General features: G+C 40.0%; 1 protein-coding gene across 2 annotated transcripts in view; it reads left to right on the top strand.

Annotated features, from left to right (window-relative positions):
* abcb4 (ATP binding cassette subfamily B member 4) overlaps positions 1 to 26,210 on the top strand; it is a 129,705-nt gene extending 103,495 nt beyond the window's left edge. The window contains exons 21-28 of one of the 2 annotated variants that reach the window (XM_087987334.1): positions 783 to 899; positions 6,029 to 6,129; positions 6,881 to 7,021; positions 11,314 to 11,470; positions 12,359 to 12,556; positions 15,887 to 16,093; positions 19,647 to 19,793; positions 24,709 to 26,210. In XM_087987334.1, the coding sequence (XP_087843460.1) occupies positions 783 to 899; positions 6,029 to 6,129; positions 6,881 to 7,021; positions 11,314 to 11,470; positions 12,359 to 12,556; positions 15,887 to 16,093; positions 19,647 to 19,793; positions 24,709 to 24,909 (1,269 nt within the window). In that variant the 3' untranslated portion in view covers positions 24,910 to 26,210. Of the gene's footprint in view, positions 1 to 695; positions 900 to 6,028; positions 6,130 to 6,880; positions 7,022 to 11,313; positions 11,471 to 12,358; positions 12,557 to 15,886; positions 16,094 to 19,646; positions 19,794 to 24,708 lie in introns of both variants that reach the window. The other variant, XM_043690329.2, reaches the window with a different exon arrangement.
* Positions 26,211 to 26,629: the final 419 nt, after the last annotated feature.

Here is a 26,629-nt window from a genome sequence, read left to right as displayed (position 1 = left end):
CTTGTCCACCAGTACATTTTATTTAAGGCAAAGTTGCATTATTATTTAAGTGATTCATGCTGTAAATAAGGTATAACAGCGATGTGAATACACCAGAATTATGTTTCTATTACTTAGTATGTATTTTGACATATTATATGGACATCTTAATCAACCAGAACATCTGATCAACCACTACACTCCTGGTCCCATGGAGGGTGCCAGGTAATAAAACGTTTATTGTATCAAATATTGTATAGTTAGATTCTCAAATTAGATATGGTCATTTAGAAAATAGTTAAATATTTATTTAAAATCTCTTAACTATTTGAAATATCTTATTTTGTAAATCATACCTCCTTCACAAATGCTCCAGATTGACTCCAGGCTTGTTGATGGCATCATTATGGAAAAAGATTAATTTTTGAGACAATATTGTGAATGTACTTTGTGCTATTTCTCCCTAAGGTGTTTCATATACATGTTTTATACAATATAGCTGTAATTTTTTAAACTTATTTCAACTGAGCCAAAGCATTCTGCAAACAATATGCTTCAAGCCTCTAATAAATTATAAAACTAATTCCCAAAATGCTATTAGAGCTTTATTAAATGTTTGGCAATTAACTTAAGTGCAAATTTTGAAGAGAATATGTAAGTTATTTTCTAAAACTATTTTTAATAAACCATGTTCTCTCTTCATGTCTTTACTGTAGGCTACGGGTGTCAGACTTGGTTTGATTTCACAGAATACAGCTAATCTAGGATGTTCAATTATTATTTCCTTCGTCTATGGCTGGCAGCTGACACTGTTGATCTTGGCTATTGTGCCAATCTTGGCACTAGCAGGACTGATACAAATGAGAATGCTCACGGGACATGCCAACAAAGACAAGTCTGAACTTGAGAAAGCAGGAAAGGTGAGTAATTTTCAAGGGGAAAAAGCAATACCTGTGGGCAGGTGACTTGCATGCCACCTTCCTGCCTGCCCTTACCCTCCACTGCAATTATAACAACAGTGGGGTTGGTATCAGTTGGCATGCCCCCCAATGAGCCAGTTGAAGGCTTTAAAGGGCAAGTGATGCCAACCTCACCACCTTATTTAACCCGTAGCTGGAGAGACCCACACCATGCAGTTTGTGTGGTTGGTTTCGCTGTGCAGACTTAGGCAAGATGTACCTTCCTTAACTGATCCCTGGGGCCCATTGGAGTTCTTCCTCAAAGTATGGATTGCTTTCCCACAAGGCATCTCAAACCCTGACCGAGATCTCCTGTGACCAATACATCAAGAACTCTTTAGCTGAGGGACCTATCCTTCTCTTGGCCAAGCTTTATGGGCTTCATATAATTCACTGTTTCCTTGAAATAATTCAAGACTTTGACTCCTACAAAGAGAAGTGACTTTCTGAATGTGGGTTTGCTTGCTGAGCTGGAAGGTTCATTTCCAGACCTTTCGCCACCCTACTAGGTAACATCTTCAGTGGGCCTCTGGGCAAAGCACTGCTGATGATTCCTGCTTTCTATTTATACATTTGGAAAGCCAGACACCTGATAATTGCTATTACAGCAAGACTGGTAAATAATATGTTGTTTCCAGATGAAGTGTTAATCACAGGATGTAGTTGCAATCATTTTTACAACAGTGTGTGCGCACAGAAACACAGAAAGGGAAATATTAGCCACAAAGAAAAGGTTTGAATTGGGTAGGAGGGAACAGAATTGAAGGGTTTAAAAAAAAAGTCCTGACTGCCAAGACTCCCACTCCTGGTCATATGTGAGGCAGGACCAAGTTTTGCTTGATGATCAACACATTCCCAGGGGACAGATTAGCATTTTTTAAAATTATAATAAGACAGGGTGAGTTATTTGTGTTTAATCCTGTCTGATGGAGTTTTCTCAGCCTCGGGAAACATGCCAGCTAAAACATCAGTCCAGCTGAGCTCCCTCAGCCACTGTGGTTACCACTCTACAGTCTTGCATTCTCCCTGAGGTTGTATGTTATTGAAACGAGCATTTGAGAAAGGAGCAGAAGTAAAGATGGTGTGCTAAAAATACGGTTTTAAATTAGGAAAAGACAGATTTTAACAAAATAAGGCAGTATCTGGCCAAAGTAGGCTGGGTAAATCTACAGCAGAACAGTAAAGGGCACTCAAAAAGGAATTGGTGAGAGCACAGACCCAATGTGCTCCAATGTAGGAGCAACAAGCCCAGAGAAACATGGATGTCCGGGAATATTCATGACTGGATAAGAAGGAAAGGAGAGGTTTTTAACAGATACAACAGGAGCAAGTCAACAGAGGCTTTAGTGGAGTACAGAAAGTGTAGGAGGGATCTTGAGAAAGCCCAAATCATTATTATGCACTACAAACAGTTTGGGCCTCAGCACCAGAAACCTGCAAGGGAAAAAAAACGTGCTTCTCGCCTCACAATCAGTAATGGATCCAACCTGCCACTTTGATTTGGATGCCACGGACTCTCACCTTCTTGGCCAGACTGCCGTGAGAAACTTTATCAGAAGTCTTGTTAAAGTCTCTGTAGACCAAATCAAATCATTTCCCTCCTCAGTGTTCTTGGTTATCTTCAAAAAAATGCTGATCAGTTTGTCAAACGTGATCTTCACTTAACAGTCCATGCTGATTATCCTTGATTAATCTGTGTCTGTCCAAATGCAGATCTATCTCTCTAATATCTTCCCCACCACTGAGGTTAGACAGACTGACCTATAATTTCCTGGTCCATTCCTTCCTCCCTTAAATATTAACAGTTCTCCAGTCCACTGTCACCTCACCCACGGCCAGAGAGATATTGAAAACCACTGCCAGAACATCTGATATCTCCTCCCTTTCCACCTTCAACAGCCTGGATAAATCTGATACAGGTTGCAGACTCATCCACTTTTAAGACTGCTAAATCTGCTAGTACCTCCACTCTCTCAATATTAGTTTATTTTAATATTTCACAGTCCTCCCCCTGATGTTTATAGCTGTGACATCCTTTGCCTCTGTAAAGACCAACATAAAATATTCATTGAGAATTGTGCCCATGTTATCCGTACACAGATTATTTCCATGGTCTCTAATAGGCCATACTCTTTCTTAATTATTCTCTTGATCTTCGTATATTTAAAAAGAAATTCTAGGTTTCCTTTATTCAAACTGCAAATGCTTTCTCATTTATTGTATTTGCTTTCCTAATTTCCTTTTTAAGGTCCCCCCACCCCACACTTTTTGTACTTCCGTAGAGAGTCTGTATATTAAGCCCTTGTTATCTTTCATAAACTTCTCTATTTTTTTAACCGTAACCTTACAACCCTTGAAATCCAGGGGTCTCTACGTTTGGCCCTATACTTATCTTGACAGAAACACATTTGCCATGCACTCTCACTATTTCCTCCTTGAACAGCTTCAATGTCTCTAACACTGTAAGTCACTGTTTCCAATCCATTTGAGCCAAATCATAGTGTAGTGAGATTGCCCTCTTTTCAGATTAGAACTTTGATTTCCAGCCCATCCTTATCCTTTTCCATAACAATGTTAAATATAACTGAGTTATAGTCACTATCTCCAAAATGCTCCCCTACTGTTACTGCTTCCACCTGCATATGCTCATTTCTGAATATTAGGTTGTTCAGAACTAGACCCTCCACTGTTGGGCTTTTTATGTACCAACTAAATAAGTTCTTCTGGATGCTATTTAAGAATTCTGTTTTCTCCTTACTTTGCACACTTGAAGCATCCCAATTAATATTTGTATAATTAAAATTTATGATTACTGCCTTACCTATCTTATACTTCTCTGAAATTTTATCACATATTTAATGCTTTACCTCTTCCTGATGTTTTGGGACACATTGCACATACTAACAGCATGCTTGCCCCTTTTGTGTTTTTTATTTATTCTCATGTGGCCTCATTTGATGATTCTTCTATGATATCATTGCTCTTCACGACAAAAAATTCGATTCCATTATCAAGGTATTGCACCTTCTACTCTCTTCAACACTCCTCTTTACTTTATTATTGCACCTTATATATTGCAAGCCCTCATCCTCTTCTATCCCTCTCTTTATTGCATCTAATATCCTTTAGCCAGGAATGGTGAACTGCTCATCTTTCAGCTAAGTCGCGGTCATTGCTATAATATCATACTCCTGTTTGCCTATCAGTACCCTCAACTCATCTATCTTATTCTTCAGGTTCCTTGCATTAAAATAGATTTGCTAAAATCACTTATTTCATATCTAGCCTATATTTTTCCTCCCTTCTTCACTCACTCACTTGCATTTTAACTTCTGATTCTATCTCAACATTTTCCCCCCGAACTACCTGTAAGGATCCGTAGTAGGGACGTGGAATGGCCTACCTGCAACCGTAGTAGACTTGCCGACGTTAAGGGCATTTAAATGGGCATTGGACATACATATGGATGATAATGGAATGGTATAGGTTAGTTGGGGGTCAGATTAATTTCACAGGTCAGCGCAACATCGAGGACCGAAAGGCCTGTACTGCGCTGTAACATTCTATGTTCTATGTTCTATGTTGATCCCACCTCCCTGCCTTTCTGGTTTAAATTCATCCCAGCAGCTTTAGCAAAATTCCGCGTAAGGATGATCTCACCTAACATTCAGGTGTCACCTGCCAAATTTGTTATAGGTTCTACCTCTCCCAGAAATGGTCCCAATGCCTCAGGAAATAAAGCTCTTCCTCCTGCACTATCTCTCCAGCCATGCATTCAGCTATTATCCATCTATTCCTGTACTCACTCCAGTGTGGTATCAGGTGTAATCAGGAAATTATTACTTGTGTAGACCTGCTTTTCAATTTCCTGTCTTATTTTCTAAATAGTTCTTGGTCCGGGCATTAGGAAGGCAACATACCCTTGGTTCATGTCTACAGTTGCAGAAGCATCTGGCTACTCCCCTCACTAAGGCATCCAGTAGCAATATTACCCTACACCCTTCTTCCAACTCACCCTCCATATGCTGAAATATCCTTGCATAAACCTCTTGGCTTCATGAATGCACCCATAGTGCCCCCATTGCTGTTCAAGCTCCAAAAGTTGGAAATCAAGTTGCTTCAGTCAGATGGGATGGCCTAGTGGTATTGTTGCTAGACTATTAACCCAGAGATCTAGATAATGTGTTTTGGGGTCCCAGGTTCAAATCCTGCCATGGCAGGTAATGAAGTTTATTTCAATAAAACAAAATCTAATTCAAGATTTTACAAAATAGTCCAATTAAGAGCCTAATGATAACCATGACATCATTGTTAATTGTTGGGGAAAAGACCCATTTGGTTCACTAATGACCTTTAGGGAAGGAAACTGCCATCCTTGCCTGGTCTGGACTATATGTAACTCCAGATGCTCAGCAATGTGTGGTTGAGTTTGAGTAATTAGGGATGGGTAATAAATGTTGGTGTAGTCAGCAATGCCACCACAACCTCCCTGCCATGAACATTTTTTAAAAAGACACTTCCTGCAGACGAGGTATTGCAGATGGCCAGAAGTGTCCAGGGTTTTCCATAATGTGGAGCAAAGCCTGAGCTCCCCAGACATACCTTTATTAATTAGAATATGGACCATTTGCTTTTATTTTATCCTTGCTTCTACTTAAGTATAGACTAGAAAATTGTATTCTCATTTATGTCCCAAGTCCAATTCCTGTCCTGTCTTTGAGTATCTCACTTCACTCAATTATCTCAATGTTGCTGACTGCCTGTCAGTTTACCTGGTCCCCTTTACTTCCAAGCTGTATATGTTTACTGAACTATTATTAAAATCAAGCTATTTAAATTGAACAGTGCTACTTTGGAATACTTTATTCCAAAGTCTTCATGGGTGTTACTGCTTTTTTGTTCTGCCAGAAAACAATACTAGTATAATTAAGTAGACAACCAGGTCAAGGTTAACACACAGAGTTGATGGGAGAAGTTGAGTTTCAAGACTGGCATTTTGACACCCATGCATTAAGCATTCTCATTGTGTTGTAAACAGCTCTCTTAATTCTGCTCTGCTTAACACTGTTGTTTTCTCCATTTTTAAACAGATTGCTACAGAGGCAGTCGAAAACATTCGAACTGTTGTAGCTCTAACAAGGGAACGAAAGTTTGAAGAAATGTATGAAGAAAACATGAAAGTTCCTTCCAGGTAAAAACAGTCAGACTTCCTTAGTTAGCAGTGTCTTCTGGTTAGTAGTGAAAAGGTCATGGTTAGGGCTGAAAAAAGCAAATTTGATTTATACTAGAAAGAATTCAGGTGTAATACTTTTAGAAAGCCTGGGCGGCACGGTGGTACAGCGGTTAGCACTGCTGCCTCACAACGCCAGAGACCCGGGTTCAATTCCCACCTCAGGCGACTGACTGTGTTGAGCTTGCACGTTCTCCCCGTGTCTGTGTGGGTGCTCCGGTTTCCTTCCACAGTCCAAAGATGTGCAGGTAAGGTGAATTGGCCATGCTAAATTGCCCGTAGTGTTAGGTTAGGGGTATGGGTGGGTTGCGCTTCGGTGGGGCGGTGTGGACTTGTTGGCCCGAAGGGCCTGTTTCCACACTGTAAGTAATCTAATCTAATCTAATTCTCTCAGGCTCATTTAAGGCTTAGACAGGTGGACTTTGGTCATTCAGGGAATAAAGGGATATGGAGGGCAGTTGATCAGCCTTGATTGTATTGAATGATGGAGCAGGCTTGAGGGACCTTGTGGTCATCTTCTGCTATTTCACATATGTTCCTAAAAAAATTGCAGAGTTAAATTGTGACTGATGGGGCCTCAGTCAGAATGGCACTCTATCATCCCAGCTGTCTTCACCTCACTCTCATGGTTGTATTGATTTAATATTCTTTTTATAATCTTTTTGTGCTAGGCAGTAGAATTGGCATTAAACATGCTTCATATTTTCTAAAGGAATTCAATAAAGAAGGCTCACGTTTACGGAATCACCAGTGCAATTTCACAAGCAATTGTCTACTTTGCCTATGCAGCATGTTTTCGATTTGGGGCCTGGCTAGTGACAAATAATTACATGGCTTTCCGGGATGTTTTCCTGTAAGTATTAATGATTGTTGCAATCACTCAGTGTGCAGAGAGACAATAGGAAGAAACTTACTGTACCTTGTGAGGTAGGATCAAGGTGGTGGTAGGGAATGTTTATATTGGAGGGGGACGGAGCCATGAATGACAGACTCCCAGTCTATGTCCTGACATCAGTGACTTAGACACTTCACCAGGCCGTTGGCACTTTGCGTGCAGGCTGCCTCTTCTCAGTAGCATGGGTTTTGTGGAGGAGGTGGAAGGAGTGCTTTTTCATTCAAAAAGGGATCTGTGCAAAGGGGAGGCATTTGCTTTTTGGAGGTGGGGGGGGGGGGGGGTTGGTCTCCTTCCTATCAGTATTATCTTTAAAATGTTTCTTTGCCAATTGGTGTAGACGCATGCCTTAGCAATGGCAGCCATTGCTGCTGGCACTGCTGAGCTGCTAGCTCTCTCATTGGGCCAGCAGCTGTACAGTCAGGTGACCATTCTGTACAGGTCAGTAACCCCGGTGGCAGCTTATTCATGAGCTATCGCTTGTAGGATCATTTCTAGCTGCTGTTAAGATTTTGACCTTTTTCTTGGAAGATTTCATCCAATAATATGAAAATTGGAGCAAATCATTGCAAAGGTTTATGCTTTAAATGCATAAAACATCTTTAATATGACCAGTACAATCATAAATCTGTATGCCCTTGAACAGTGTGCAACAACTCGATGCTTCATTTGACTTCCTTCGGTTTCATCCCAGGCTGTTTCCTTGAAGCATGTTTGAATGATTCTCTGTGAATTAAAGCAAATAATGTCAGAAACACTCACCAACTCAGACTTCAACTGTGCAGAGAAAAAAATGTTACAGCTATTAATCCATTACTAAGATTAAGGTATAAATTGAGCCTATATAAAACTTTACCAAGACCACAGTTGGAGTGTAGTGTGCAGGTTGAAATTTCATTTTATAGGAATAGTGTTGAGTGGAAAGGGTACTGCATAGTTTCAGAAGCTTGCTGCTTGAAATGATGGAAAGCAAACTAAAACACGTTTTTAAAAATTGACATTATTCTTATTGTACTAGCGGAGAATAAGGGGATTTGATAGGGATCTTTAATACATCACAGAATGGAACACGGTACATTGAAGTAGACCACTTGTTGTAATTGAGGGCTTGAGAGTGTGAGAAGCAAGTTTCAAACTTAAAAGTAGATGATCTAGAACAGAGAGAGGGAGAAATGGTTTTGAGGCTGTGACATGCATTACCAGAGTTAATAGTTGAAGCAGAGATATAATCAAAATTTAAGAATAGCTTATATAGTTGGTCAGATGAAAGGATATGTAAAGGGATATGAAAACAGGGTAAGAAAATGGGACTGCAACTATTCCTTACATGGAGGATAAAACTAATGTGCACTGGTTGGACTGAATGGCTTTTTTTCCATCTTGTAATTTCAATCTAATATTCCATCAATGTGTCTCGTATTATCTCATTCTGTTTCTGTATTTTCCTCAAAGTGTCTACCTATCACTGTTCTAAATATTTTTTCCTTATGTGTTTTTGTGCTTTCTCCTTCTCTATCTTCTATTAGTTTCTCTCCCTCTTGCTATTTGTTGTGGGGAGCACCACCAAGAAGGAAGACTTGGGTTCTCTGTTCAGGGCAAGATGTCCCCAAGTAACTGTCATGTTCTTCCTGGTGACTGCAGAAGATCACTGGTGAGGATGTGAAAAAAGACATCCTGAATGTTGCCTGCGGTTACTGTACACTGGTATAATTAACAACTTTCTTGAAATAACTGCAGAGAGGCCCAATCCCATCACTTTACTTACACATGAATATTACACAGGCTATGGCCTGAAGTGAGGAGATTTTGAATCCCCTGTTTATCTCTTTTTTTTTTTTACTGATGCACTCCACTCCCTGCGGCGCCCACCTCTCCACTCCTGTTCTTTTTTTTTCCCCGCACTACCACCTCAGTGCGGTAGAGACACGTGTGAGACACAGTGAAAGACACAAAGTGCACGAATCTTTATTCAATTTCCACCACCAGGAAGATAAATCCCCTGTTTATTTTTTTTCTTTTTTTTTCAGGGTAGGGACCACACCTGTTTTTTTTTCTTTTTAACCCCCACACTACCACCTAAGTGCGGTAGTGCTTATTTTTTTCCCCAGCACCCATGGTGTGTGTGTGTGCAGGTGTGAGACACAGTGAAAGACACAAAGTGCACGAATCTTTATTCAATTTCCACCACCAGGAAGATAGGAAAACACCCGGGTGACCAGTGACAAGCACTGCCCTTCACATCAAGGGACAGTGCTATGTGATCAAAACAGTGAAGGGGAGGTTAGGGACTAAATCCCCTGTTTATTTTTTTTTCCCTCTTTCTTTTTTCGTTTTTTTTTATATAATTTAACCCCCACACTACCACCTAAATGCGGTAGTGCTTATTTTATCCCCAGCACCCATGGTGTGTGTGTGCAGGTGTGAGACACAGTGAAAGACACAAAGTGCACCAATCTTTATTCAAATTCCACCACCAGGAAGATAGGAAAACACCTGGGTGGCCAGTGACAAACACTGCCCTTCACATCAAGGGACAGTGCTATGTGATCAAAACAGTGAAGGGGAGGGTAGGGACTAAATCCCCTGTTTATTATTATTTTTTTACTGCCCTTAACACTCCTTTTTTTTTTTTAACCCCCACACTACCACCTAAGTGCGGTAGTGCTTTATTTCCCCTCTTTATTCTTTTTTTTTATCTCCTGTTTATTTTTTTTTATTTTCTTTCTTTTTATCTTTTTTTTTTCCTTTAACCCCCACACTACCACCTAAGTGCGGTAGTGCTTATTTTATCTCCAGCACCCATGGTGTGTGTGTGCAGGTGTGAGACACAGTGAAAGACACAAAGTGCACCAATCTTTATTCAAATTCCACCACCAGGAAGATAGGAAAACACCCGGGTGGCCAGTGACAAACACTGCCCTTCACATCAAGGGACAGTGCTATGTGATCAAAACAGTAAAGGGGAGGGTAGGGACTAAATCCCCTGTTTATATATATATATATATTTTTCTTTTTTCCTCCCACACTACTGCCTAACTGCGGTAGTGACACCATTTTTTTTTATTGGAGAAATAATGCACTCCACTCCCTGCGGAATCTCCTGTTTATATTTTTTTAATTTTTTTTATTTTTGTGCGGTAGTGCTTATTTTATCCCCAGCACCCATGGTGTGTGTGTGCAGGTGTGAGACACCGTGAAAGACACAAAGTGCACCAATCTTTATTCAAATTCCACCACCAGGAAGATAGGAAAACACCCGGGTGGCCAGTGACAAACACTGCCCTTCACATCAAGGGACAGTGCTATGTGATCAAAACAGTGAAGGGGAGGGTAGGGACTAAATCCCCTGTTTATTTTTTTTTCTTTTTTTTTAACACCCGGGTGGCCAGTGACAAACACTGCCCTTCACATCAAGGGACAGTGCTATGTGATCAAAACAGTGAAGGGGAGGGTAGGGACTAAATCCCCTGTTTATTTTTTTTAATTTAATTTTATTTTTTTTTCTTGGAAAGAACATGTTGACTTTATTGTACAATACAACCATTCTAATAATCCCCTGTTTATTTTATTTATTTATTTATTTATTTATTTATTTATTTATTTATTTATTTTCCTTTAACCCCCACACTACCACCTAAGTGCGGTAGTGCTTATTTTATCCCCAGCACCCATGGTGTGTGTGTGCAGGTGTGAGACACAGTGGAAGACACAAAGTGCACCAATCTTTATTCAATTTCCACCACCAGGAAGATAGGAAAACACCCGGGTGGCCAGTGACAAACACTGCCCTTCACATCAAGGGACAGTGCTATGTGATCAAAACAGTGAAGGGGAGGGTAGGACTAAATCCCCTGTTTATTTTTTTTTATTTTATTTTATTTTTTTTTCTTGGAAAGAACATGTTGACTTTATTGTACAATGCAACCATTCTAATAATCCCCTGTTTATATCGGTCGGCCAGGGCTCCCTGATTGGCCCAGGTTATCAATCCCAATCAAGGAACTTGTAGTCAACAAGATCTGCCTGGTTCTAATCATTCAATTTCTGCTTATAAATAAAATTATAACAAGTACCCCATTGTTGCCAATGCCCCATCTATTAAATGCATTTTGTAAAAGTTATCTGATACATAGTCCAAATATTGCGATGAAATGTTTATGTCGTGTATGAGAATTTGTAAGTACTTTTTAAAACGTTGACATTTTACTAAATTAAGACTGCACTTTGCTTAATTTAATTTGTCACCATTTCAGTGTATTCTCAGCAATTGTATTTGGAGCTATGGCTTTGGGACAGACCAGCTCATTTGCACCAGACTACGCAAAGGCCAAGATCTCAGCAGCCCACATCAAAATGCTGCTTGATCAAACACCATCTATAGACAGCTACAGTGAAAGTGGGGATGTTCCTGTAAGTATTTCACTGTAAGAATTAGGAAATGTAAGTCTCTTAAAGTGCTTCAATTTTGGGTTATTCAGGAGCAACTTCCCACAAAACAAGTTGCACAAAACTATGCAGCCACAATTTTGTCTGTTTGGATTATGAGGGCAGAAATGTTTGTAAGATTCCAAGAATTTAAACAAATATATAACATTTAACAATGGATATGTTTACAAATGCACAATACTTTGGTGCTGGAAACCTGGCAATTAAACAGAAACAGCTGGATACTTTTAATAGTTCACAGAGCAGTTTTAAAGAAATAGAAACAGTTTTAACATTACAGGTTGATGACCTAACATGCTTAAAACCTGTTAACATTATTAATGTTTTCACATTCTGACAAAAGGTTAACAACTTGAAATATTAACTCAAAAAGTTAATTTCTCTCTCCACTGATATTGTCAGACCTGCAAAGTATTTCCAGCATTTTCAATTTATGTTATGGAAATGCGGAGAGACATGAAGGGAGGTTAATGCGCTGCATGTGTAACCTGCACCCATTATTTTTGTGAAGTTGACTTTCCTCTGATAACTTAACAGAGTTGAACATTCCTTTCATTGGGATCAATTCTATTTTATTGGATTTTGGCCAGTAACACTTGAACTCAAAAAGTTCATCACAGTTGAAACTTTGCAGGCTAAAAATAGGTTCTGACATTTTATCACAAAAATGTGAGCACAAACATTCTGGTAAAATGTTTGTGTGATAGAATGTAAACTTCTGTCTTTCTGTATATTCTTGTTATCCAATAGCGTAAATAACCATCTCAGCATCTGAAAGAGAAGCCTTTACAAATGTAATTCAGGATTTGTGTGTATCGTGAAATGGTATTAATTGTTTTTTTTTTGTAAAAGGCATCTTTTGAAGGAATAGTGAAGTTCGAGGATGTTGGCTTTAACTATCCTACTCGACCTGATGTGATGGTGTTGCAAAATTTGACACTTTCAGTTGGGAAGGGGCAAACCTTGGCTCTAGTGGGAAGCAGTGGCTGTGGGAAAAGTACCACTGTACAGCTGCTGGAGAGGTACTATGATCCACTACGTGGAAGAGTGGTAAGTGATCAAGATCAATAGAATTATTTTCCATATGTTTCACAAACTGCAGGAAAGCTTGGATTATGGAAACTTTGGTCTGGATTTTTATTAAAATTTACACTTTTTTTTTAATGGGCAGTTTTGGTCCTCTGCACTGAGCAACATGACTCATGAACCAGACTATCACTTCAAATACAGTCCAAAGAGGTTTAATTGGAACTTTCCTTCCCAGAAGCCTGTCATTGTCACCAAATACATGCTCAGAAATGTTGTGACACATGTCTGGAGTGTATGGAATTTGAACCCTGGCCTCCTGGCATAGAGCTAGGGACACTACCACTGTCACAAGAACCCTTCGCACCTGAATCTGTCCCACCATAGTTTATTGGACTTGGTTGGGTCCAGTTTTACCACTGAACCTACAAACCACCTGATATAATCTCAGCTAATGTTAATGTTGAGCAAGTCAGACTTCAGAGTTGAAACTGCCTTTTCACCATGGATATCAGTTCTGAACACACTGTAGGAATCGATCACTAATTTTAATACAAAGAATAAAACGAAGTATAGCCCTGAGCAAGAACATGTGCATGGAGTCTTTTAACATGGGGAGGCTGTTGTACTGCAACTACCATATGGCTCTGGCTGAACAAGAAATATTTGCATTTTTATGGTCTATCATTGATGTGTTGGGAGGATTTACAGCTTGTTAATCGACATATTTGACCATATTATAAATGTACCTTCCGTGGCCATCAAATTCCAATGCAGGATTTAAACTGAAGCAACAAAAGTCACCACAGTTTTGAACTAATGTGAAACTGAATCTCCTAGGTAACACTTGATGACTTGTGTGTTCGTCAGGCATCACCTTGTCATTGCAAAGAGAAACTTACTGATGCTGACTTTAATGGGACATGCAGTTTTCCTCTTAATGGAGGTAAAAACAATGACTGCAGATGCTGGAAACCAGATTCTGGATCAGTGGTGCTGGAAGAGCACAGCAATTCAGGCAGCATCCGAGGACAGGCTGCCTGAATTGCTGTGCTCTTCCAGCACCACTGATCCATTCCTCTTAATGGAGCCAGATTACCAAAGAGAAAACAGCCACTTGGGTTTTATGACCAAGAAGGTTTTTCCAAGAGGTGATGGGAAACACATATAATAGTCAAAATTGAATAGGAGAATTTCCTCAATTGGTGACCTTTCCAACAGTGCTGATTTCATTTCAATGGAAATATTCAAATGAGGCCTGAGCAAGACAATTTACTGAATCTTCCTCCAGTTGACATAACTAGCCTAAAGAATTTCGGACACTAAGACAGTCTTCAGTGTCTCGACAGATTGATCATTCCAGTGAGGTCATTAAATCCATTTTGTATTGTGTACAAGTATTGGGATGGCAGACATTATAGAAACTGCTTCAGGTTCTACCATCCTTAGTAACTCCTCTCAATCCCCAGAATTCTTTCCATTCTACACTCTATTTAAGTCAGTTGAACTTCTTTTGGGATTGCTGTGTTCTATAGCAAAGGTCCCTGTAATTTCTCAGACTCTCTTCGATCACTCTATTTATCTTCCACTGAGCAAAAAATGGTATCACCTTTCCTAGTCCGTGTCCAGGTGGAAAAACTGACATAGACATTTGGGCATGAGGGAGTCCTGCCAAGAAACTGACTCTTCAATCTAAAGAAAATCTTAAAGTTTATCAGTTCTGTCAGGTAACTTTACAAGTGAACTCTGTTTTAAACCCTTTGTGAAATGCGGACATCACTGGCCAGGCCAGCATTTATTGCCCATCTCTTGACAAAAGTGCTATCCTGTTAAAGTGCTAACGTTCTTCTGGAACAGCTACTCACACAGTGGTGTAAGGGAGGGCAATCCAAGACCTATGCCCTAGCAACACTTACTTCCAAATCAGAATGATGGGTAAGCTTGTGGAGAGCTTACCATTGTCTGTATCTGTTCTGAATGGATCACCTTTAGAGTAGGGGCAGTACCACACTGTACAACCGAAGGTGTCCTCACTATGAAGACTGAACTTTGTTTCCTTAAAGGTTGCTCCTCCCAGTACTGTCATATACCGATACATGTGGGATAGGTAGACTGACAAAAGGCAGATCAAGAAGGTTTTTTTTATCATGTTAACTTACCAATTAACACCCAGCTTGATAAATATATCCTTCAGGATTCAGCCAGTTCAGTCAGAATCGGTGCTACCAAGCCACTCTTCATGACGGACATTTAAAGTCCCCATCCAGAGTGCATGCTGAACAGTGATTAAATCAATACATTTGAAGTTTTAATTTTAAAGCAGTTTCTGTCTTTTCATATTATTCAGAATACCCATCTTGGAAAGCACAGGGAAAGCATTAAAGTTTTAATGGTGATGCTTTCAAGTGGGGTAGTGATAGACGAAATTCTGATCGTTGCACTAAACATGTGAGACGTGTTTGAGAATTTATACTCATGTTTGTGAAAAACTGAGAGCAGATGCTTATTCATTTTAACACAACCAACTGTTTGAAGCTGTTAAACAATACAGCTCAGGAAGTCAGCAGGGGTGGGGAGTGTTTATATCTTACACAAAGAGAAAGTAGTGATGTTCTTCCTCATTTTCCTCTGGCATTTGAAAATATTTGTTCTCATGTAGAAAAACATGAATTTTCAAAATTGAGAACCTTGTAAGATAGCAACATATTGCAGCGCAAGAAGCACACATTTCTAAAGCATCTGTATATGATCACAATTTTAAACGGTTTCTATTGCCAATTATTCCTTAAAATTCTTTTATTTGAGGAAATGTCGATAGATGTGCAGATTAATTACAGAATTGAGAAAACTATGGATTGTATTTTTATAGATAAATTCACTGAAATGCAGTTACTGAAACTCACTGGACCCAATGCTGGTCGTTGAATACTCATAGATTGTATACTAACAGCTCCCTCATTGTTAGCCGAATTGTTGGTTATTTTGTTCTGGTTTCTCAATGGGGATAATATGAAGATATTCATTTGCAACAAGTGAAAAATATGCAATAACATAGCCATTTTATTTAAGTACGATCAGTCAGTATTTGTCACGGTATTATTCAACACCTGTACCTGGAGGAAAAGTCTGCTAATATTGTTGTAGAGTTTAGAGTTACCTTGTTGCCATCATATGTATGTGATAGCCATTAATAATCACATTGTCATATGTACCCATGATCTTATTTTGCTCTGGAATTACTATTGATCCTTAGCTTGAATATCTTTCCATACGCCTGTGTTCAGTCTACAATGTACATCAACTTCAGTGTCACAATACAACACAGTACTGATTATTGAAATAATTCTTGTTCAGTTTTTAGATGGGCACAACATGAAGGATCTCAATATTCAGTGGGCCCGGGCACAGATGGGTATTGTGTCCCAGGAACCTGTTTTGTTTGACTGCAGTATTGCTGACAACATTGCTTATGGAGACAACAGCAGAGTTGTGTCCCAGGAGGAAATAGAGGTTGCAGCCAAAGCAGCAAACATACATATGTTTATTGAAACTCTGCCTCAGGTAAATTTCTGCATGATTGCATTTCATATCATCTTGCAGGAATGAAACATGAAAAGAACAGCCTATTTACGCGAAGTGAGGGAGAGGGGCACATGCTGACCTGAAGACCAGCTTCCTATTCTCGATGTTGGTAGTTCCCACCCTGAGATTAGGGAGCAAGCAAAAAAAAAGTATTTTTAAGTGAGATAAATGGTATTAACCAGCTAAAGAATAATATGCATTCCTTACTTTATTCTTTTCCAGTTGTTTTGCACATCTCTAAGGCTGAGTCTGATCCAACTAGAAAAGAAAAATCACTAAATCAGCATCACTTTTAGGTTGGGAACCCAGAAGTAATTGTGGGAAGATGTTTAAAAATTCATTCACAGAATGAGAGTGTCGCTGGCTAGGCCAGCATTTATTGCCCATCCCTAATTGCCCACAGGCAACCCCATTCTGTCACGTGTCGGCCAAACCAGGTAAGGATGGCAGTTTCCTGCCTTAAAGCATATTAATAGGTTTTTCCCAACAACTAACAATGGATTCATAGTCATCATTAGACTCTTAATTCCAGATTTTTATTGAATTTAAATGCTGCCATCTGCCATAGTGGGAATTCAAACCCAGGTCCCCAGGATATTTTGTGGGTCTGTGGCTTAACAGTCCAGTGGTTTACTAGGCCATCACCTCCCCAGTTAACAGTCCAGTGGTTTACTAGGCCATCACCTCCCCAGTTAACAGTCCAGTGGTTTACTAGGCCATCACCTCCCCAGTTAACAGTCCAGTGGTTTACTAGGCCATCACCTCCCCAGTTAACAGTCCAGTGGTTTACTAGGCCATCACCTCCCCAGTTAGTTGTCATTTTCTCAAATGCAACCAATTGAGAAGCTGCCTCTGGCAGCCCTGACCAATTCAGGACAGTGGACAGACCAGGGAACCAACACTGGGAGGATATGCAGTGGTGTCCAAACTGCAGCCTCATCAGGAGAGAATTGGACACTGCTGAGACAGGACTGAGATCATGAGAACAACTCAACATGAAAGTCCTTTCTGCAAAATAATGAGAACTTTAAAAATTCATGCATTGCCACAGTTGTCATGCCATCAATATGGAGGCAGAACCCCTCCAATGGATGGCTATGATCACTGTTATAAACATCACACCCCAGTGAGTCTGTGCTGCGGTGATTGAGAGAAGATTTTGATGTTCCGAAGCAGCCTGGTTTATTGCCAGGAAGCCACTGTAGTTTGCCTCTAATGAGGTGGTGAGAGGGGGAAAATTATTTACCCTCAGAAAGATCCGAGTAACACTGAAATGTTTGCCCAAACCCCAAATTGATATGTATAATTGGGTGTTCCCCACTATCCGGTAGACCCTGTCATGTTGACCCTATCTCTAGAAGATTGCTGTTTAGGTAGGAATATGTCACACTGTTTTGCAACTTTACTATCCAATCCTGTCTCCCAACGTATCTTTATAGGGACTGGGAAAATGCAGCCCTATGAGTGGACAGTTAAGGAACTTTATTTCTTTCTTCTATTACATTGTATTACACCTGCTACCTTAAGGGATTAGTTAGCTCAGTTGGCTGGCTGGCTGGCTGTTTGGTGATGCAGTATGATGCCAACAGCATGGATTCATTCTGACACCAGTTGAGATTCCCATGAAGGATTCTCATTGTCAGCCTCCCTTCGCGCCTGAGGCATGATAGCCCTTGGGTTAAACCACCACCAGTCACCTCTCTCTCATGAAAGAGAGGACTATGGTGACTTTACCTCCTCCTGCTACAACAAGCTTGGTGTTGTGAGTCAGGTCATCTCTCTCTGCAGTGCCACAGCATTTAGCAGATGAGGATATTCTGAACAAGTATCACTTCATGTGTGCAAATATGAAGTTATTAATAATTTTGTACGTCAGAACTATTTGTGGGCGGCACAGTGGCACAGTGGTTAGCACTGCTGCCTCACAGCGCCAGAGACCCAGGTTCAATTCCCGCCTCAGGCGACTGTGCAAACTCCACACAGTCATTCTCCCCATGTCTGCGTGGGTTTCCTCCGGGTGCTCCGGTTTCCTCCCACAGTCCAAAAATGTGCAGGTTAGGTGAATTGGCCATGCTAAATTGCCTGTAGTGTTAGGTGAAGGGGTAAATGTAGGGGAATGCGTCTGGGTGGTTTGCACTTCGGTGGGTCGGTGTGGACTTGTTGGGCCGAAGGGCCTGTTTCCACACTGTAACTAATCTATTCAACTAATGTCAAAAAATAGTAGATTGCAGTTAATCATGGCCTAGGTTATTTATAATGACTTGGATGAGAGTGAATGTAGGAGAAAGTGAGGACTGCAGATGCTGGAGACCAGAGTTGAAAAATGTTATGCTGGAAAAACACAGCAGGCCAGGCAGCATCAGAGGAGCAGGAGAATCGACATTTTGGGCATAAGCCCATCTTCAGGAAGAAGGCCTTCCTGAAGAAGGGCTTATGCCCGAAACGTCGAATCTTCTGCACCTCGGATGCTGCCTGGCCTGCTGTGTTTTTCCAGCACCACATTTTTCAACTGAGAGTGAATGTACTATTGCTAAGTTCATGATTGACATAAAAATAAGTAGGAAGGCAAGTGATGAAGCTGATAGAATCTGCAGAGAGATATAGACAGGTTAACCGAGTGGGCAAAAACTTGGCAGATGGAATATATGTGGGAAAAATATGAGGTTTTGCACTGGCAGGAAGAATAGATGAGCTGAATGTTATATAAATGGAGAAAGACTTCAGAAAGCGAGAGAACAGAGGGATTTGGGAGTAGCTATGCATAAGTGACAAAAAGCACCCAAGTGCAACAGATAATGGGGAGACAAATAAAATCTTGGTCTTTGTTTCAAAGGAAAATTAAAACAGGCAAGTCTTGCAAAAACTGTACAAGCCACAAGGTAGGCCACACCTGGAAATACTGTGAGTAGTTTTGATCCCCTTATCGAAGGAAGTATATACTGGCATTGGAGGCAGGTCGGGGAAGGTACGCAAGATTGATCATGGGTATGAAGGAATTGTATTGTGAGGACAGGTTTTGTAGGTTAGTTTGTACTCATGGAAGTTTTGAAGAATGAGAAGTATTGAAACATATAAAATTCTTTATAGGATTCTTGTGGGGGAGGGGGAGAGGTGCGGGGAATGAACAGGTGAATGCTGAGAGTCTAGGCGCAGAGAGTATAATATCAGATTAAGTGGTCTCCTGGTCAGGATAGAGATGAGGAGGAATTCTTCTGAGGATGAATCTGTGGAACTGCGGAGGAGTTTTGAGGCTGGGTCATTGAGTATATTCAAACTGAGATGACAGATTTTTAATGACTAAGGGAATCAAAGGTTGTGGGGAAAGCATGGGAAAGTGAGTTAAGGATTATCAGATCAGTAATGATCTCGTTGAATGGCTGAGCAGACTGGATGGGCTGAATGGCCTACTTCTGTTTCTGCATTTTATGATAGTGCAAGTAAAACAAAAATAATCTGTACAAGCATCATACATTGGTAGTACTTTCTAAAATTGCTGGTCACTAATTTTAGTTATTCTATTCAACTTATTTAGAAATACAATACGTGTGTTGGAGACAAGGGTGCCCAGCTCTCTGGAGGTCAGAAACAGCGTGTTGCCATTGCTCGAGCCTTAGTCCGAAACCCCAAGATCCTCCTCTTGGATGAAGCTACTTCAGCACTGGATACAGAAAGTGAAATGGTGAGGCTTCACTTGTTGGTCATGTGCAAAGTGTTTGAAAACAATTTGATTATAACAGTAAGATGCACAAGAGGAAGTAAATAGTGGAAATAAAGTGTGGTACCTGAATATGTCCATATTCCTCACTGTGTTTGTAAAACATCCAAATGTGTCAGAAGTACTATGATGAATATTACTCCCAGATTTGTTTCAACAGAAGAAAATGATCGGTTTTGTGTAAAATTACATTAGCAAAGTTGCCTATGAAAAAATGGCTGGCTATAGAATAAGAGATAACACTGGGTTGATTTAATGATGAACAGTACAGAGGAATAGTCCTACCACTCAAAGGTTTCAAGATTATTGCCAGTTTCTCGTCACAAATATTATCCGTGTTTATTTTTACTCAGAAGTTTACTGAGCAACCCAGTTGATATTATTAATATATTTCATGCACATTCCTTGATTACAGCAAACAAAAATGATTGTTCATAGCAAAAAAAACTGGGTGTCCAGGAAATAAACCTCACTTCTCAATGGATGGTTTTAAATTGTGGGTCATAGAAACACAGAAAGTAGAAGAAGGAGTAGCTTATTGAGCCTGATCTGCTATTAAAGTTAATAATGGGTGATTCTTCATCCCAATATCATTGTCCTCCTCCCTCCGTATCTCCTTTTGACTCCCTTATATATCCGTCCCTCCATTCCTCCCCTTCCCTTTCCTTCTTTCCTCCATCATATTCAGTGACTTCGCCTGTCTTGATAGAGATTGCCACAGGTCTAAGTTAAGACAGTTCTACTCATCACAGTCAAAAATGGCTGACCCCATATCCTGAGACTGTGACCACTTGTTCTATCAGCTCCACGCACAAGAATCATCATGCCTGCATCCAAATTGTCCAGTCCTGTCTCATTTCAGTGAGATCCCCTCTCATTCTTTTCCATTCCACTGAATACAAGTCCAGTAAACCATTATCTCCTGTTGGGAGCTTTTCCCAAACTGTTTGCACCTGTATATCTTCTGTGCCAATATCTTTTCTCACTATTTCACTGATGTCACCTTTCACTACCAATGTCACCCGATCTCTTTTTTTCTCTTTTTGCCTGTCTTCCTAAAGACTGAATATTCTTGAATGTTGAGTTTCCAACTTTGTTAACCCTGAGCCATGTTTTTGTGATTATCATATCATGCCCGTTTACAGTATTTGTGTCATTGATTCATCTCCCTTATTGCGAATGTTCCATTAGAGTTGACATTTTGACATTTTACACTCTTGTTCCACAACACTAGTTGCTGCTAGCCCTTGTTTCCCCTACCTTCCACTTATACTTTTCTATCTTCCATTTCTCCTTTATTTTCTCATTCTTGTTCCCCTTTCTGGTTCTTAAAGCCACATCACTGACAAATGCCCCTGTAGGGATATTGGTCCCAGTCCTACTGCATGTGACCCATGTAGTTTGTACAGATCCCAACTTTCCCAGAATCAATCTTAATGCCATAAGAATCCAAAACCTTCCCTCCTTCTGGACATTGGAAATTTGTCATCAAGTCTAAGAGCTGTGGATGTCTAAAAGAATAAAGTCCTGAAAGGAATAGCATCAACTGTGGGAAGTGTTGGGTAAACAAGGAGATGGGGAGATACGTAGCAGAGTTCAGGATTAGGAAAGTTACTGCTTTCCAGATTCTTAAAAGGATCAATGCTTTTCTAATTCTATTCTTACACTGGTCACATCAAACTTTAAAATGTATGGATGTTAGTCTGCATCTGTTCTAGAAATTCAGGCAGGTTTATTTAGTGAACAAAGAATAATTAGTTTATTACAAATAAAACTGAAGTAAACATGCAAACATTATTGACACAAAATGCTTAGGTTATAGAAAGGTGGATATGATTTTTACTTTAACATCCCAAAATTAACATGAGAGAAATATGGGTAACAGACAAACTGAGTGAATACACTACAGAACACATTAAACAGCAATTGAGATCGAGAGAGATCCCATGGATTTATCCACATTCCCTCTCCGCTCCACCAGCACAGAAGTTGGTGGCATTGTGGGTCACCAAATTTCATGAAAAGTTCAAAAGAGCTTACAGTTCTCCCACTTTTGTTGGCTCATCCTTGAAATTCCCTCAAGAGCTGCTTCAGCATGGACTGTCTCACCAATGGGGACAACACTCCCTGGATGCTGGAAGCTATACTCCGTCACATACTTACAAACACCAGCTTTTTCATAACAGCTAGGTTCACCAAGCTGGTACTGCCCTGGATTGTTTCCTGAGTTCTAATCTTGCTCAGTTGCCAAAGTAAATGCTGTTTTTGTGTACCACCTTCAGCCTTGCTGAAAGTCGCACTGAACTGTTAATGGCACAAAGCTTAATCTGAGCTGCCGCAGCTCCCAGCATTTCTCTGAAGCTCTAACTCTGACACTTCATTACATCTAACTCCTAGGCTTCTGTCTGTGTTGTGACTCGGCAGAGCTCTTGACCTTTCACCGATTTCCAATTGTACTATTAATTATGAATCTACTGATTCCCAGAACTTCTGAGTTCTGACAGGTCAGTGCTGTTGGCTCTAAACTGCCACCTCAAAAGAACAGTTTGAAAGTTCTTTTCTGCATGGAGCCTACCTCTCTATATATATCTGTCACTTTCTCCAATTGACTGTGAAATCGATTACTTCATAGAATCACAGAATCCCTACAGTGTGGATTGTTCGTCAAATCACACCCACTCTCCAAATAGCATCCCACCCAGACCTACACCCCCACCCTGTCACTATAACCCTGCATTTCCCATGGCTAAGCCATTGAGCCTGAACATCCCTAAACAATATCGGCAAATTCCCATGGCCAGTCCACCTAACCTGGACATCTTTCGACTGTGGGAGGAAACCACCCACCCAGAGGAAACCCACACAGACACAGGAAGAATATGCAATCTCCACACAGACAGTGGCTCGAGGCTGGTATCAGATTCCCAGTGCTGTGAGGCAGCAGTGCTAACCACTGAGCCATCGTGTCACTCCTTCTGAAATATTTTACTTATCTATTTAAAACTTTGCAAAAACCTTGTTCCTAGGTAGTATTCATTATAGCAAATATTTTAGAACTGTCAAATATCGCAACTTCTTAGATGTGCCTATTTCCTGAATGTTACAATATTCACTTAGTGCTAGCTCCTGCAGTTGGAAGGACACATGGAATTTTTCATGTTTGGTATCTCGAGACTTGTAGCATACCTTTAGTTAGTTGCCAACTGAATCATGTAGTTGAACGTCTGTCAGCTTTAAGCAGTGTTATATCAGCCATGGCTCACTATCTGCCAATATTGTGACACTTGTTCCTGGGTCCAACTTGAAATTCATGAGATTTCTGTTAACTAAAATGTCTGCCCGCCAAAATGTTTGGTCTGAGTGATGGATTTGGAGTTCTTCTTCAAAATATTCTTCAGTATTGAGGGTTGCCACTAGGTTGTTTCGAGTTTGTGGTCCTCAGCAATCAGCAGTATCTGCTTCCTTTGAAATCTTCTGGGTTTCCCAGTCTGTTTGGCTCATTGGGACTAGTGCTACTAAATTAGATTTTCACACCCCAAGCTGACCACTGTGTTGTGGGAGGTGCCATCTGTACTTATAAGTATGTGGGTTCTTTAGGGGCCTACATGGTCTACTGTGCATAGGGTAGTCACCTTCTAATCTAATCCGAATAATCTTGTGGAAGGATCAAGTTATAAATTATTGCAGAAATGCAACAAATTACATGTGATTAGCATAGCTCTACAATATTATAAAGACTACAGGGAGACCACAGTCTATGGTCTGTCTCCCATGAATTCTCACTTCACTGTCTCACCAAGTCCTCACAACATCAGCAGAATGGATGGTGTTTATTGCACTCAATCAAGTAGTAACCCTTTTCAGATCTTTATTCAGCAGGGTTTATTATTGTTCTTTGCCATATTAAAAAAAAACTCATTTTAATCTTTAACCCTTTGGATGGACCTCTGGAATTTTATTTTTTCAGATTAATTGAGAATTATGAAGTATTCCTTTAAATATTCACCACCAGTCATCTAATATACTATATTTTAATCTAATTCCCCTTCTATCTTCAACAGTTCTTCTTTAAAACTCATGGCTATATTTAAGTTCAGTAGGAAGAAAGGTTCCAGAGGGTAAGGTCAAGTTGGCTGATGCTTGATGTCTGAATGGAAAGATGGAGGAAGCAGAAGAAACTGGTCTGAGTAAGCTAGCCATAGCCCGACAGGACAACAGGATTGATCTCTCATTAGAAAGAGCCACCTAGTGGTGAATTCAACCTGAGGGTCACCACACCCAAGTGTGGTTGAGAAGGCGGGACCTTCTGAGCTGAGATGGTTTGGGAGGTAAATTTGTCCTGTTGTCGTCACTCTGCATCGTAAAATAGCAGTGCAGATAACTGAGCTAAGAGTCTAATAGAATCAGTAGATGGGAAGATTTGAATTAGAGTTGGAGGTGGTTGTATAAGTGGTTCAAGATCACAGTGAGGCTTCTAAACAGCAATGAGGTTTTATTTAATTCTGCTTGATAAGCAGTTAATGTGGTTTAATGAAGAAAGAGGTGAAAGGGAAGAAGAATTTACTGCAGATTATGATACAAGAAGTAGGGTGTTCGGAATTGAGATTTGGATGAAGTGAACACGAGCCAGTGAAAAAGACTATTGGGCAAAATTCTTTCCCTGCTTCAGATGGTTTCAGTTTTTCATTATACTGCAGAATATAGTTATTTTTCTCAAAGTGGCTTATATGCATTCCACATCAGTCATAGATTTAGAACTGCAAAACCATCAATTTCTATGAGCATTAGTCAGATTTATTTTAAAAAATCTGTCATCAGAATTATCTAGCAAACTTGACCTGTCATGGATTTCATTTTGTCATTTTATCCATTTGAATAGATCGTCCAAGAAGCGCTGGATAAAGCAAGAGAGGGACGTACCTGCATTGTTATAGCTCATCGCCTGTCTACCATCCAGAATGCTAATAAAATAGCAGTGTTTAGCAATGGCCGGATTGCAGAGGAAGGAACACATCATCAGCTTCTTGCTAACCAGGCTCTATACCACAGTCTAGTGACAGCACAAATGGGAAAAAACTGAGTGACTTAAGGAAAGAAAAAGAAAATGAAATTACTGCAATGCAGTCATTGAAAAATTGTAAATTAGTAGTTCAGTTGTAATTTCTGTTAAATACCAATGAAAAAGTAAACCCATGGAACAACACTTTTCTTTTAATTTCTGAAGCTCCCTTAACATCAAAAGAATGGCCAAAGATGATTTAAGCTAACTTTATCTTCACCTTGACAATACAAATTATTATCGCAATTTACATTTATACTAAAGTGTTGGAGTGAAATCAGCCACCTGAATGTTAATCAAATCTCAAACAAAAGCAAAGTAGTGCAGAGACAGGATATCTGAAGTAAAAACAGAAAATGCTGGAGGACCTCAGCAGAGGTGAGAGAAACAGAATTGATATTTTGAGTCCAATATAACTCTTCTTGGAACACCAAGTCTCTGCATTTCTGATTTTTTTGTTAAACTCGTTTTGTAATCTGTTTAGAAAATGTTAGATATGTAAGGTTAAAATCAAATGTGCTCCCAGGTTTCTTGGACTAATATTAATGCATATGATGGTTGGCCTGAAAGGGTTAACCCAACAGTGTATCTTCTGCCGCTGCATTGGCACAGGAATTCAGCGCCATTGGCATTATCAATTTGCGCCTTGAACTAGAAGCCAGTGCTGACTTAACCCATATCCATTTGTTTGGTGTTGCTAATGCCCAAGAAATCCTTGCCACTGTCACTGCAGTAGCAGGTTTTGTCAGCCACTGTCACTTTATTGTCCTATTTTTTGATGCAAGCACCTTGCTGCTTTGTTACTGGCAGTGACCTTAAAGGCACCACAACTGCTTGGGTAGTGAGTGTAGCCCCAGCAGTTGGAGTGGTATAAAGTCCATGCTTAACACAAAGCTTTGCATAGCTACACCCACTGAGATATATAACAGTCTTCAGGAGGAGCTAGTCAGTGGTGTTTGTGTGTTATTCTGAAGTCCTCTTTAGTCTCTTTTTAAAGTTAGCAATGACATACCTTAAGCCTTGTCCTGTATCTCCTTAGAAGACACCAGAGTGTTGGAACCTTCACAATTTAAAATGAGCAGTTTGATTTCAACACAGAAATGCAGAGCGTTATTGCATGTTGATGCAGATTCAAGATTATGGATACTTTAGACAGCAAGTTAAATTGGTCAGCATGGAAGAAATCCTTCCTGAGACAGATTTGCTTCAGATCAGCAGAGCAAATGACATGCCAAATATGTTCAAGCACTGCTTTAGTCTGTGGGACCATGAGCAGACCATGTTATTAACAGACAAATAAATAAAGAAAATGCTGATGCCTTTGATGTCTTAAAAACGTGACAACTATTTTACTTAGAGAATCAGTTAAGGAACAAGCAAAATTCAATAAAAATAACAATTTCTGGGGGAACCTTTATCGATGATCTTTCTACTTTACCTGAAGCTCATGAATGTGGAGCATGACAACCAGAACTAATCAGAGACAGAATTGTCATTTGAAGTTTTGGTTAGTCTCTTCTACCTCTTTTACAGTTTAATGAAAATCTCACACTTGAAAGTGCTAATCAGATTGTGTTCGAAGCTGAGATTTCAAAAAGACAAATTTTGTGGAATAGAAGGACAAATTTATTCCAGAAGTAAAACCTTTGAACATTATAAGATACAAACACACCAAGCAGTCACAAGACAAATCAACACAAATGGTCTTTAATTTCTTTGATGCTGCTGGGAGGCATAGACC

The sequence above is a fragment of the Chiloscyllium plagiosum genome, unplaced genomic scaffold (assembly GCF_037043375.1).
Source record: "Chiloscyllium plagiosum isolate Xiang-an unplaced genomic scaffold, Cpla_swu_hap1 HiC_scaffold_5, whole genome shotgun sequence".
NCBI classification, from domain to species: Eukaryota; Metazoa; Chordata; class Chondrichthyes; order Orectolobiformes; family Hemiscylliidae; genus Chiloscyllium; species Chiloscyllium plagiosum.
This window is presented reverse-complemented; position numbering and strand designations above follow the sequence as displayed.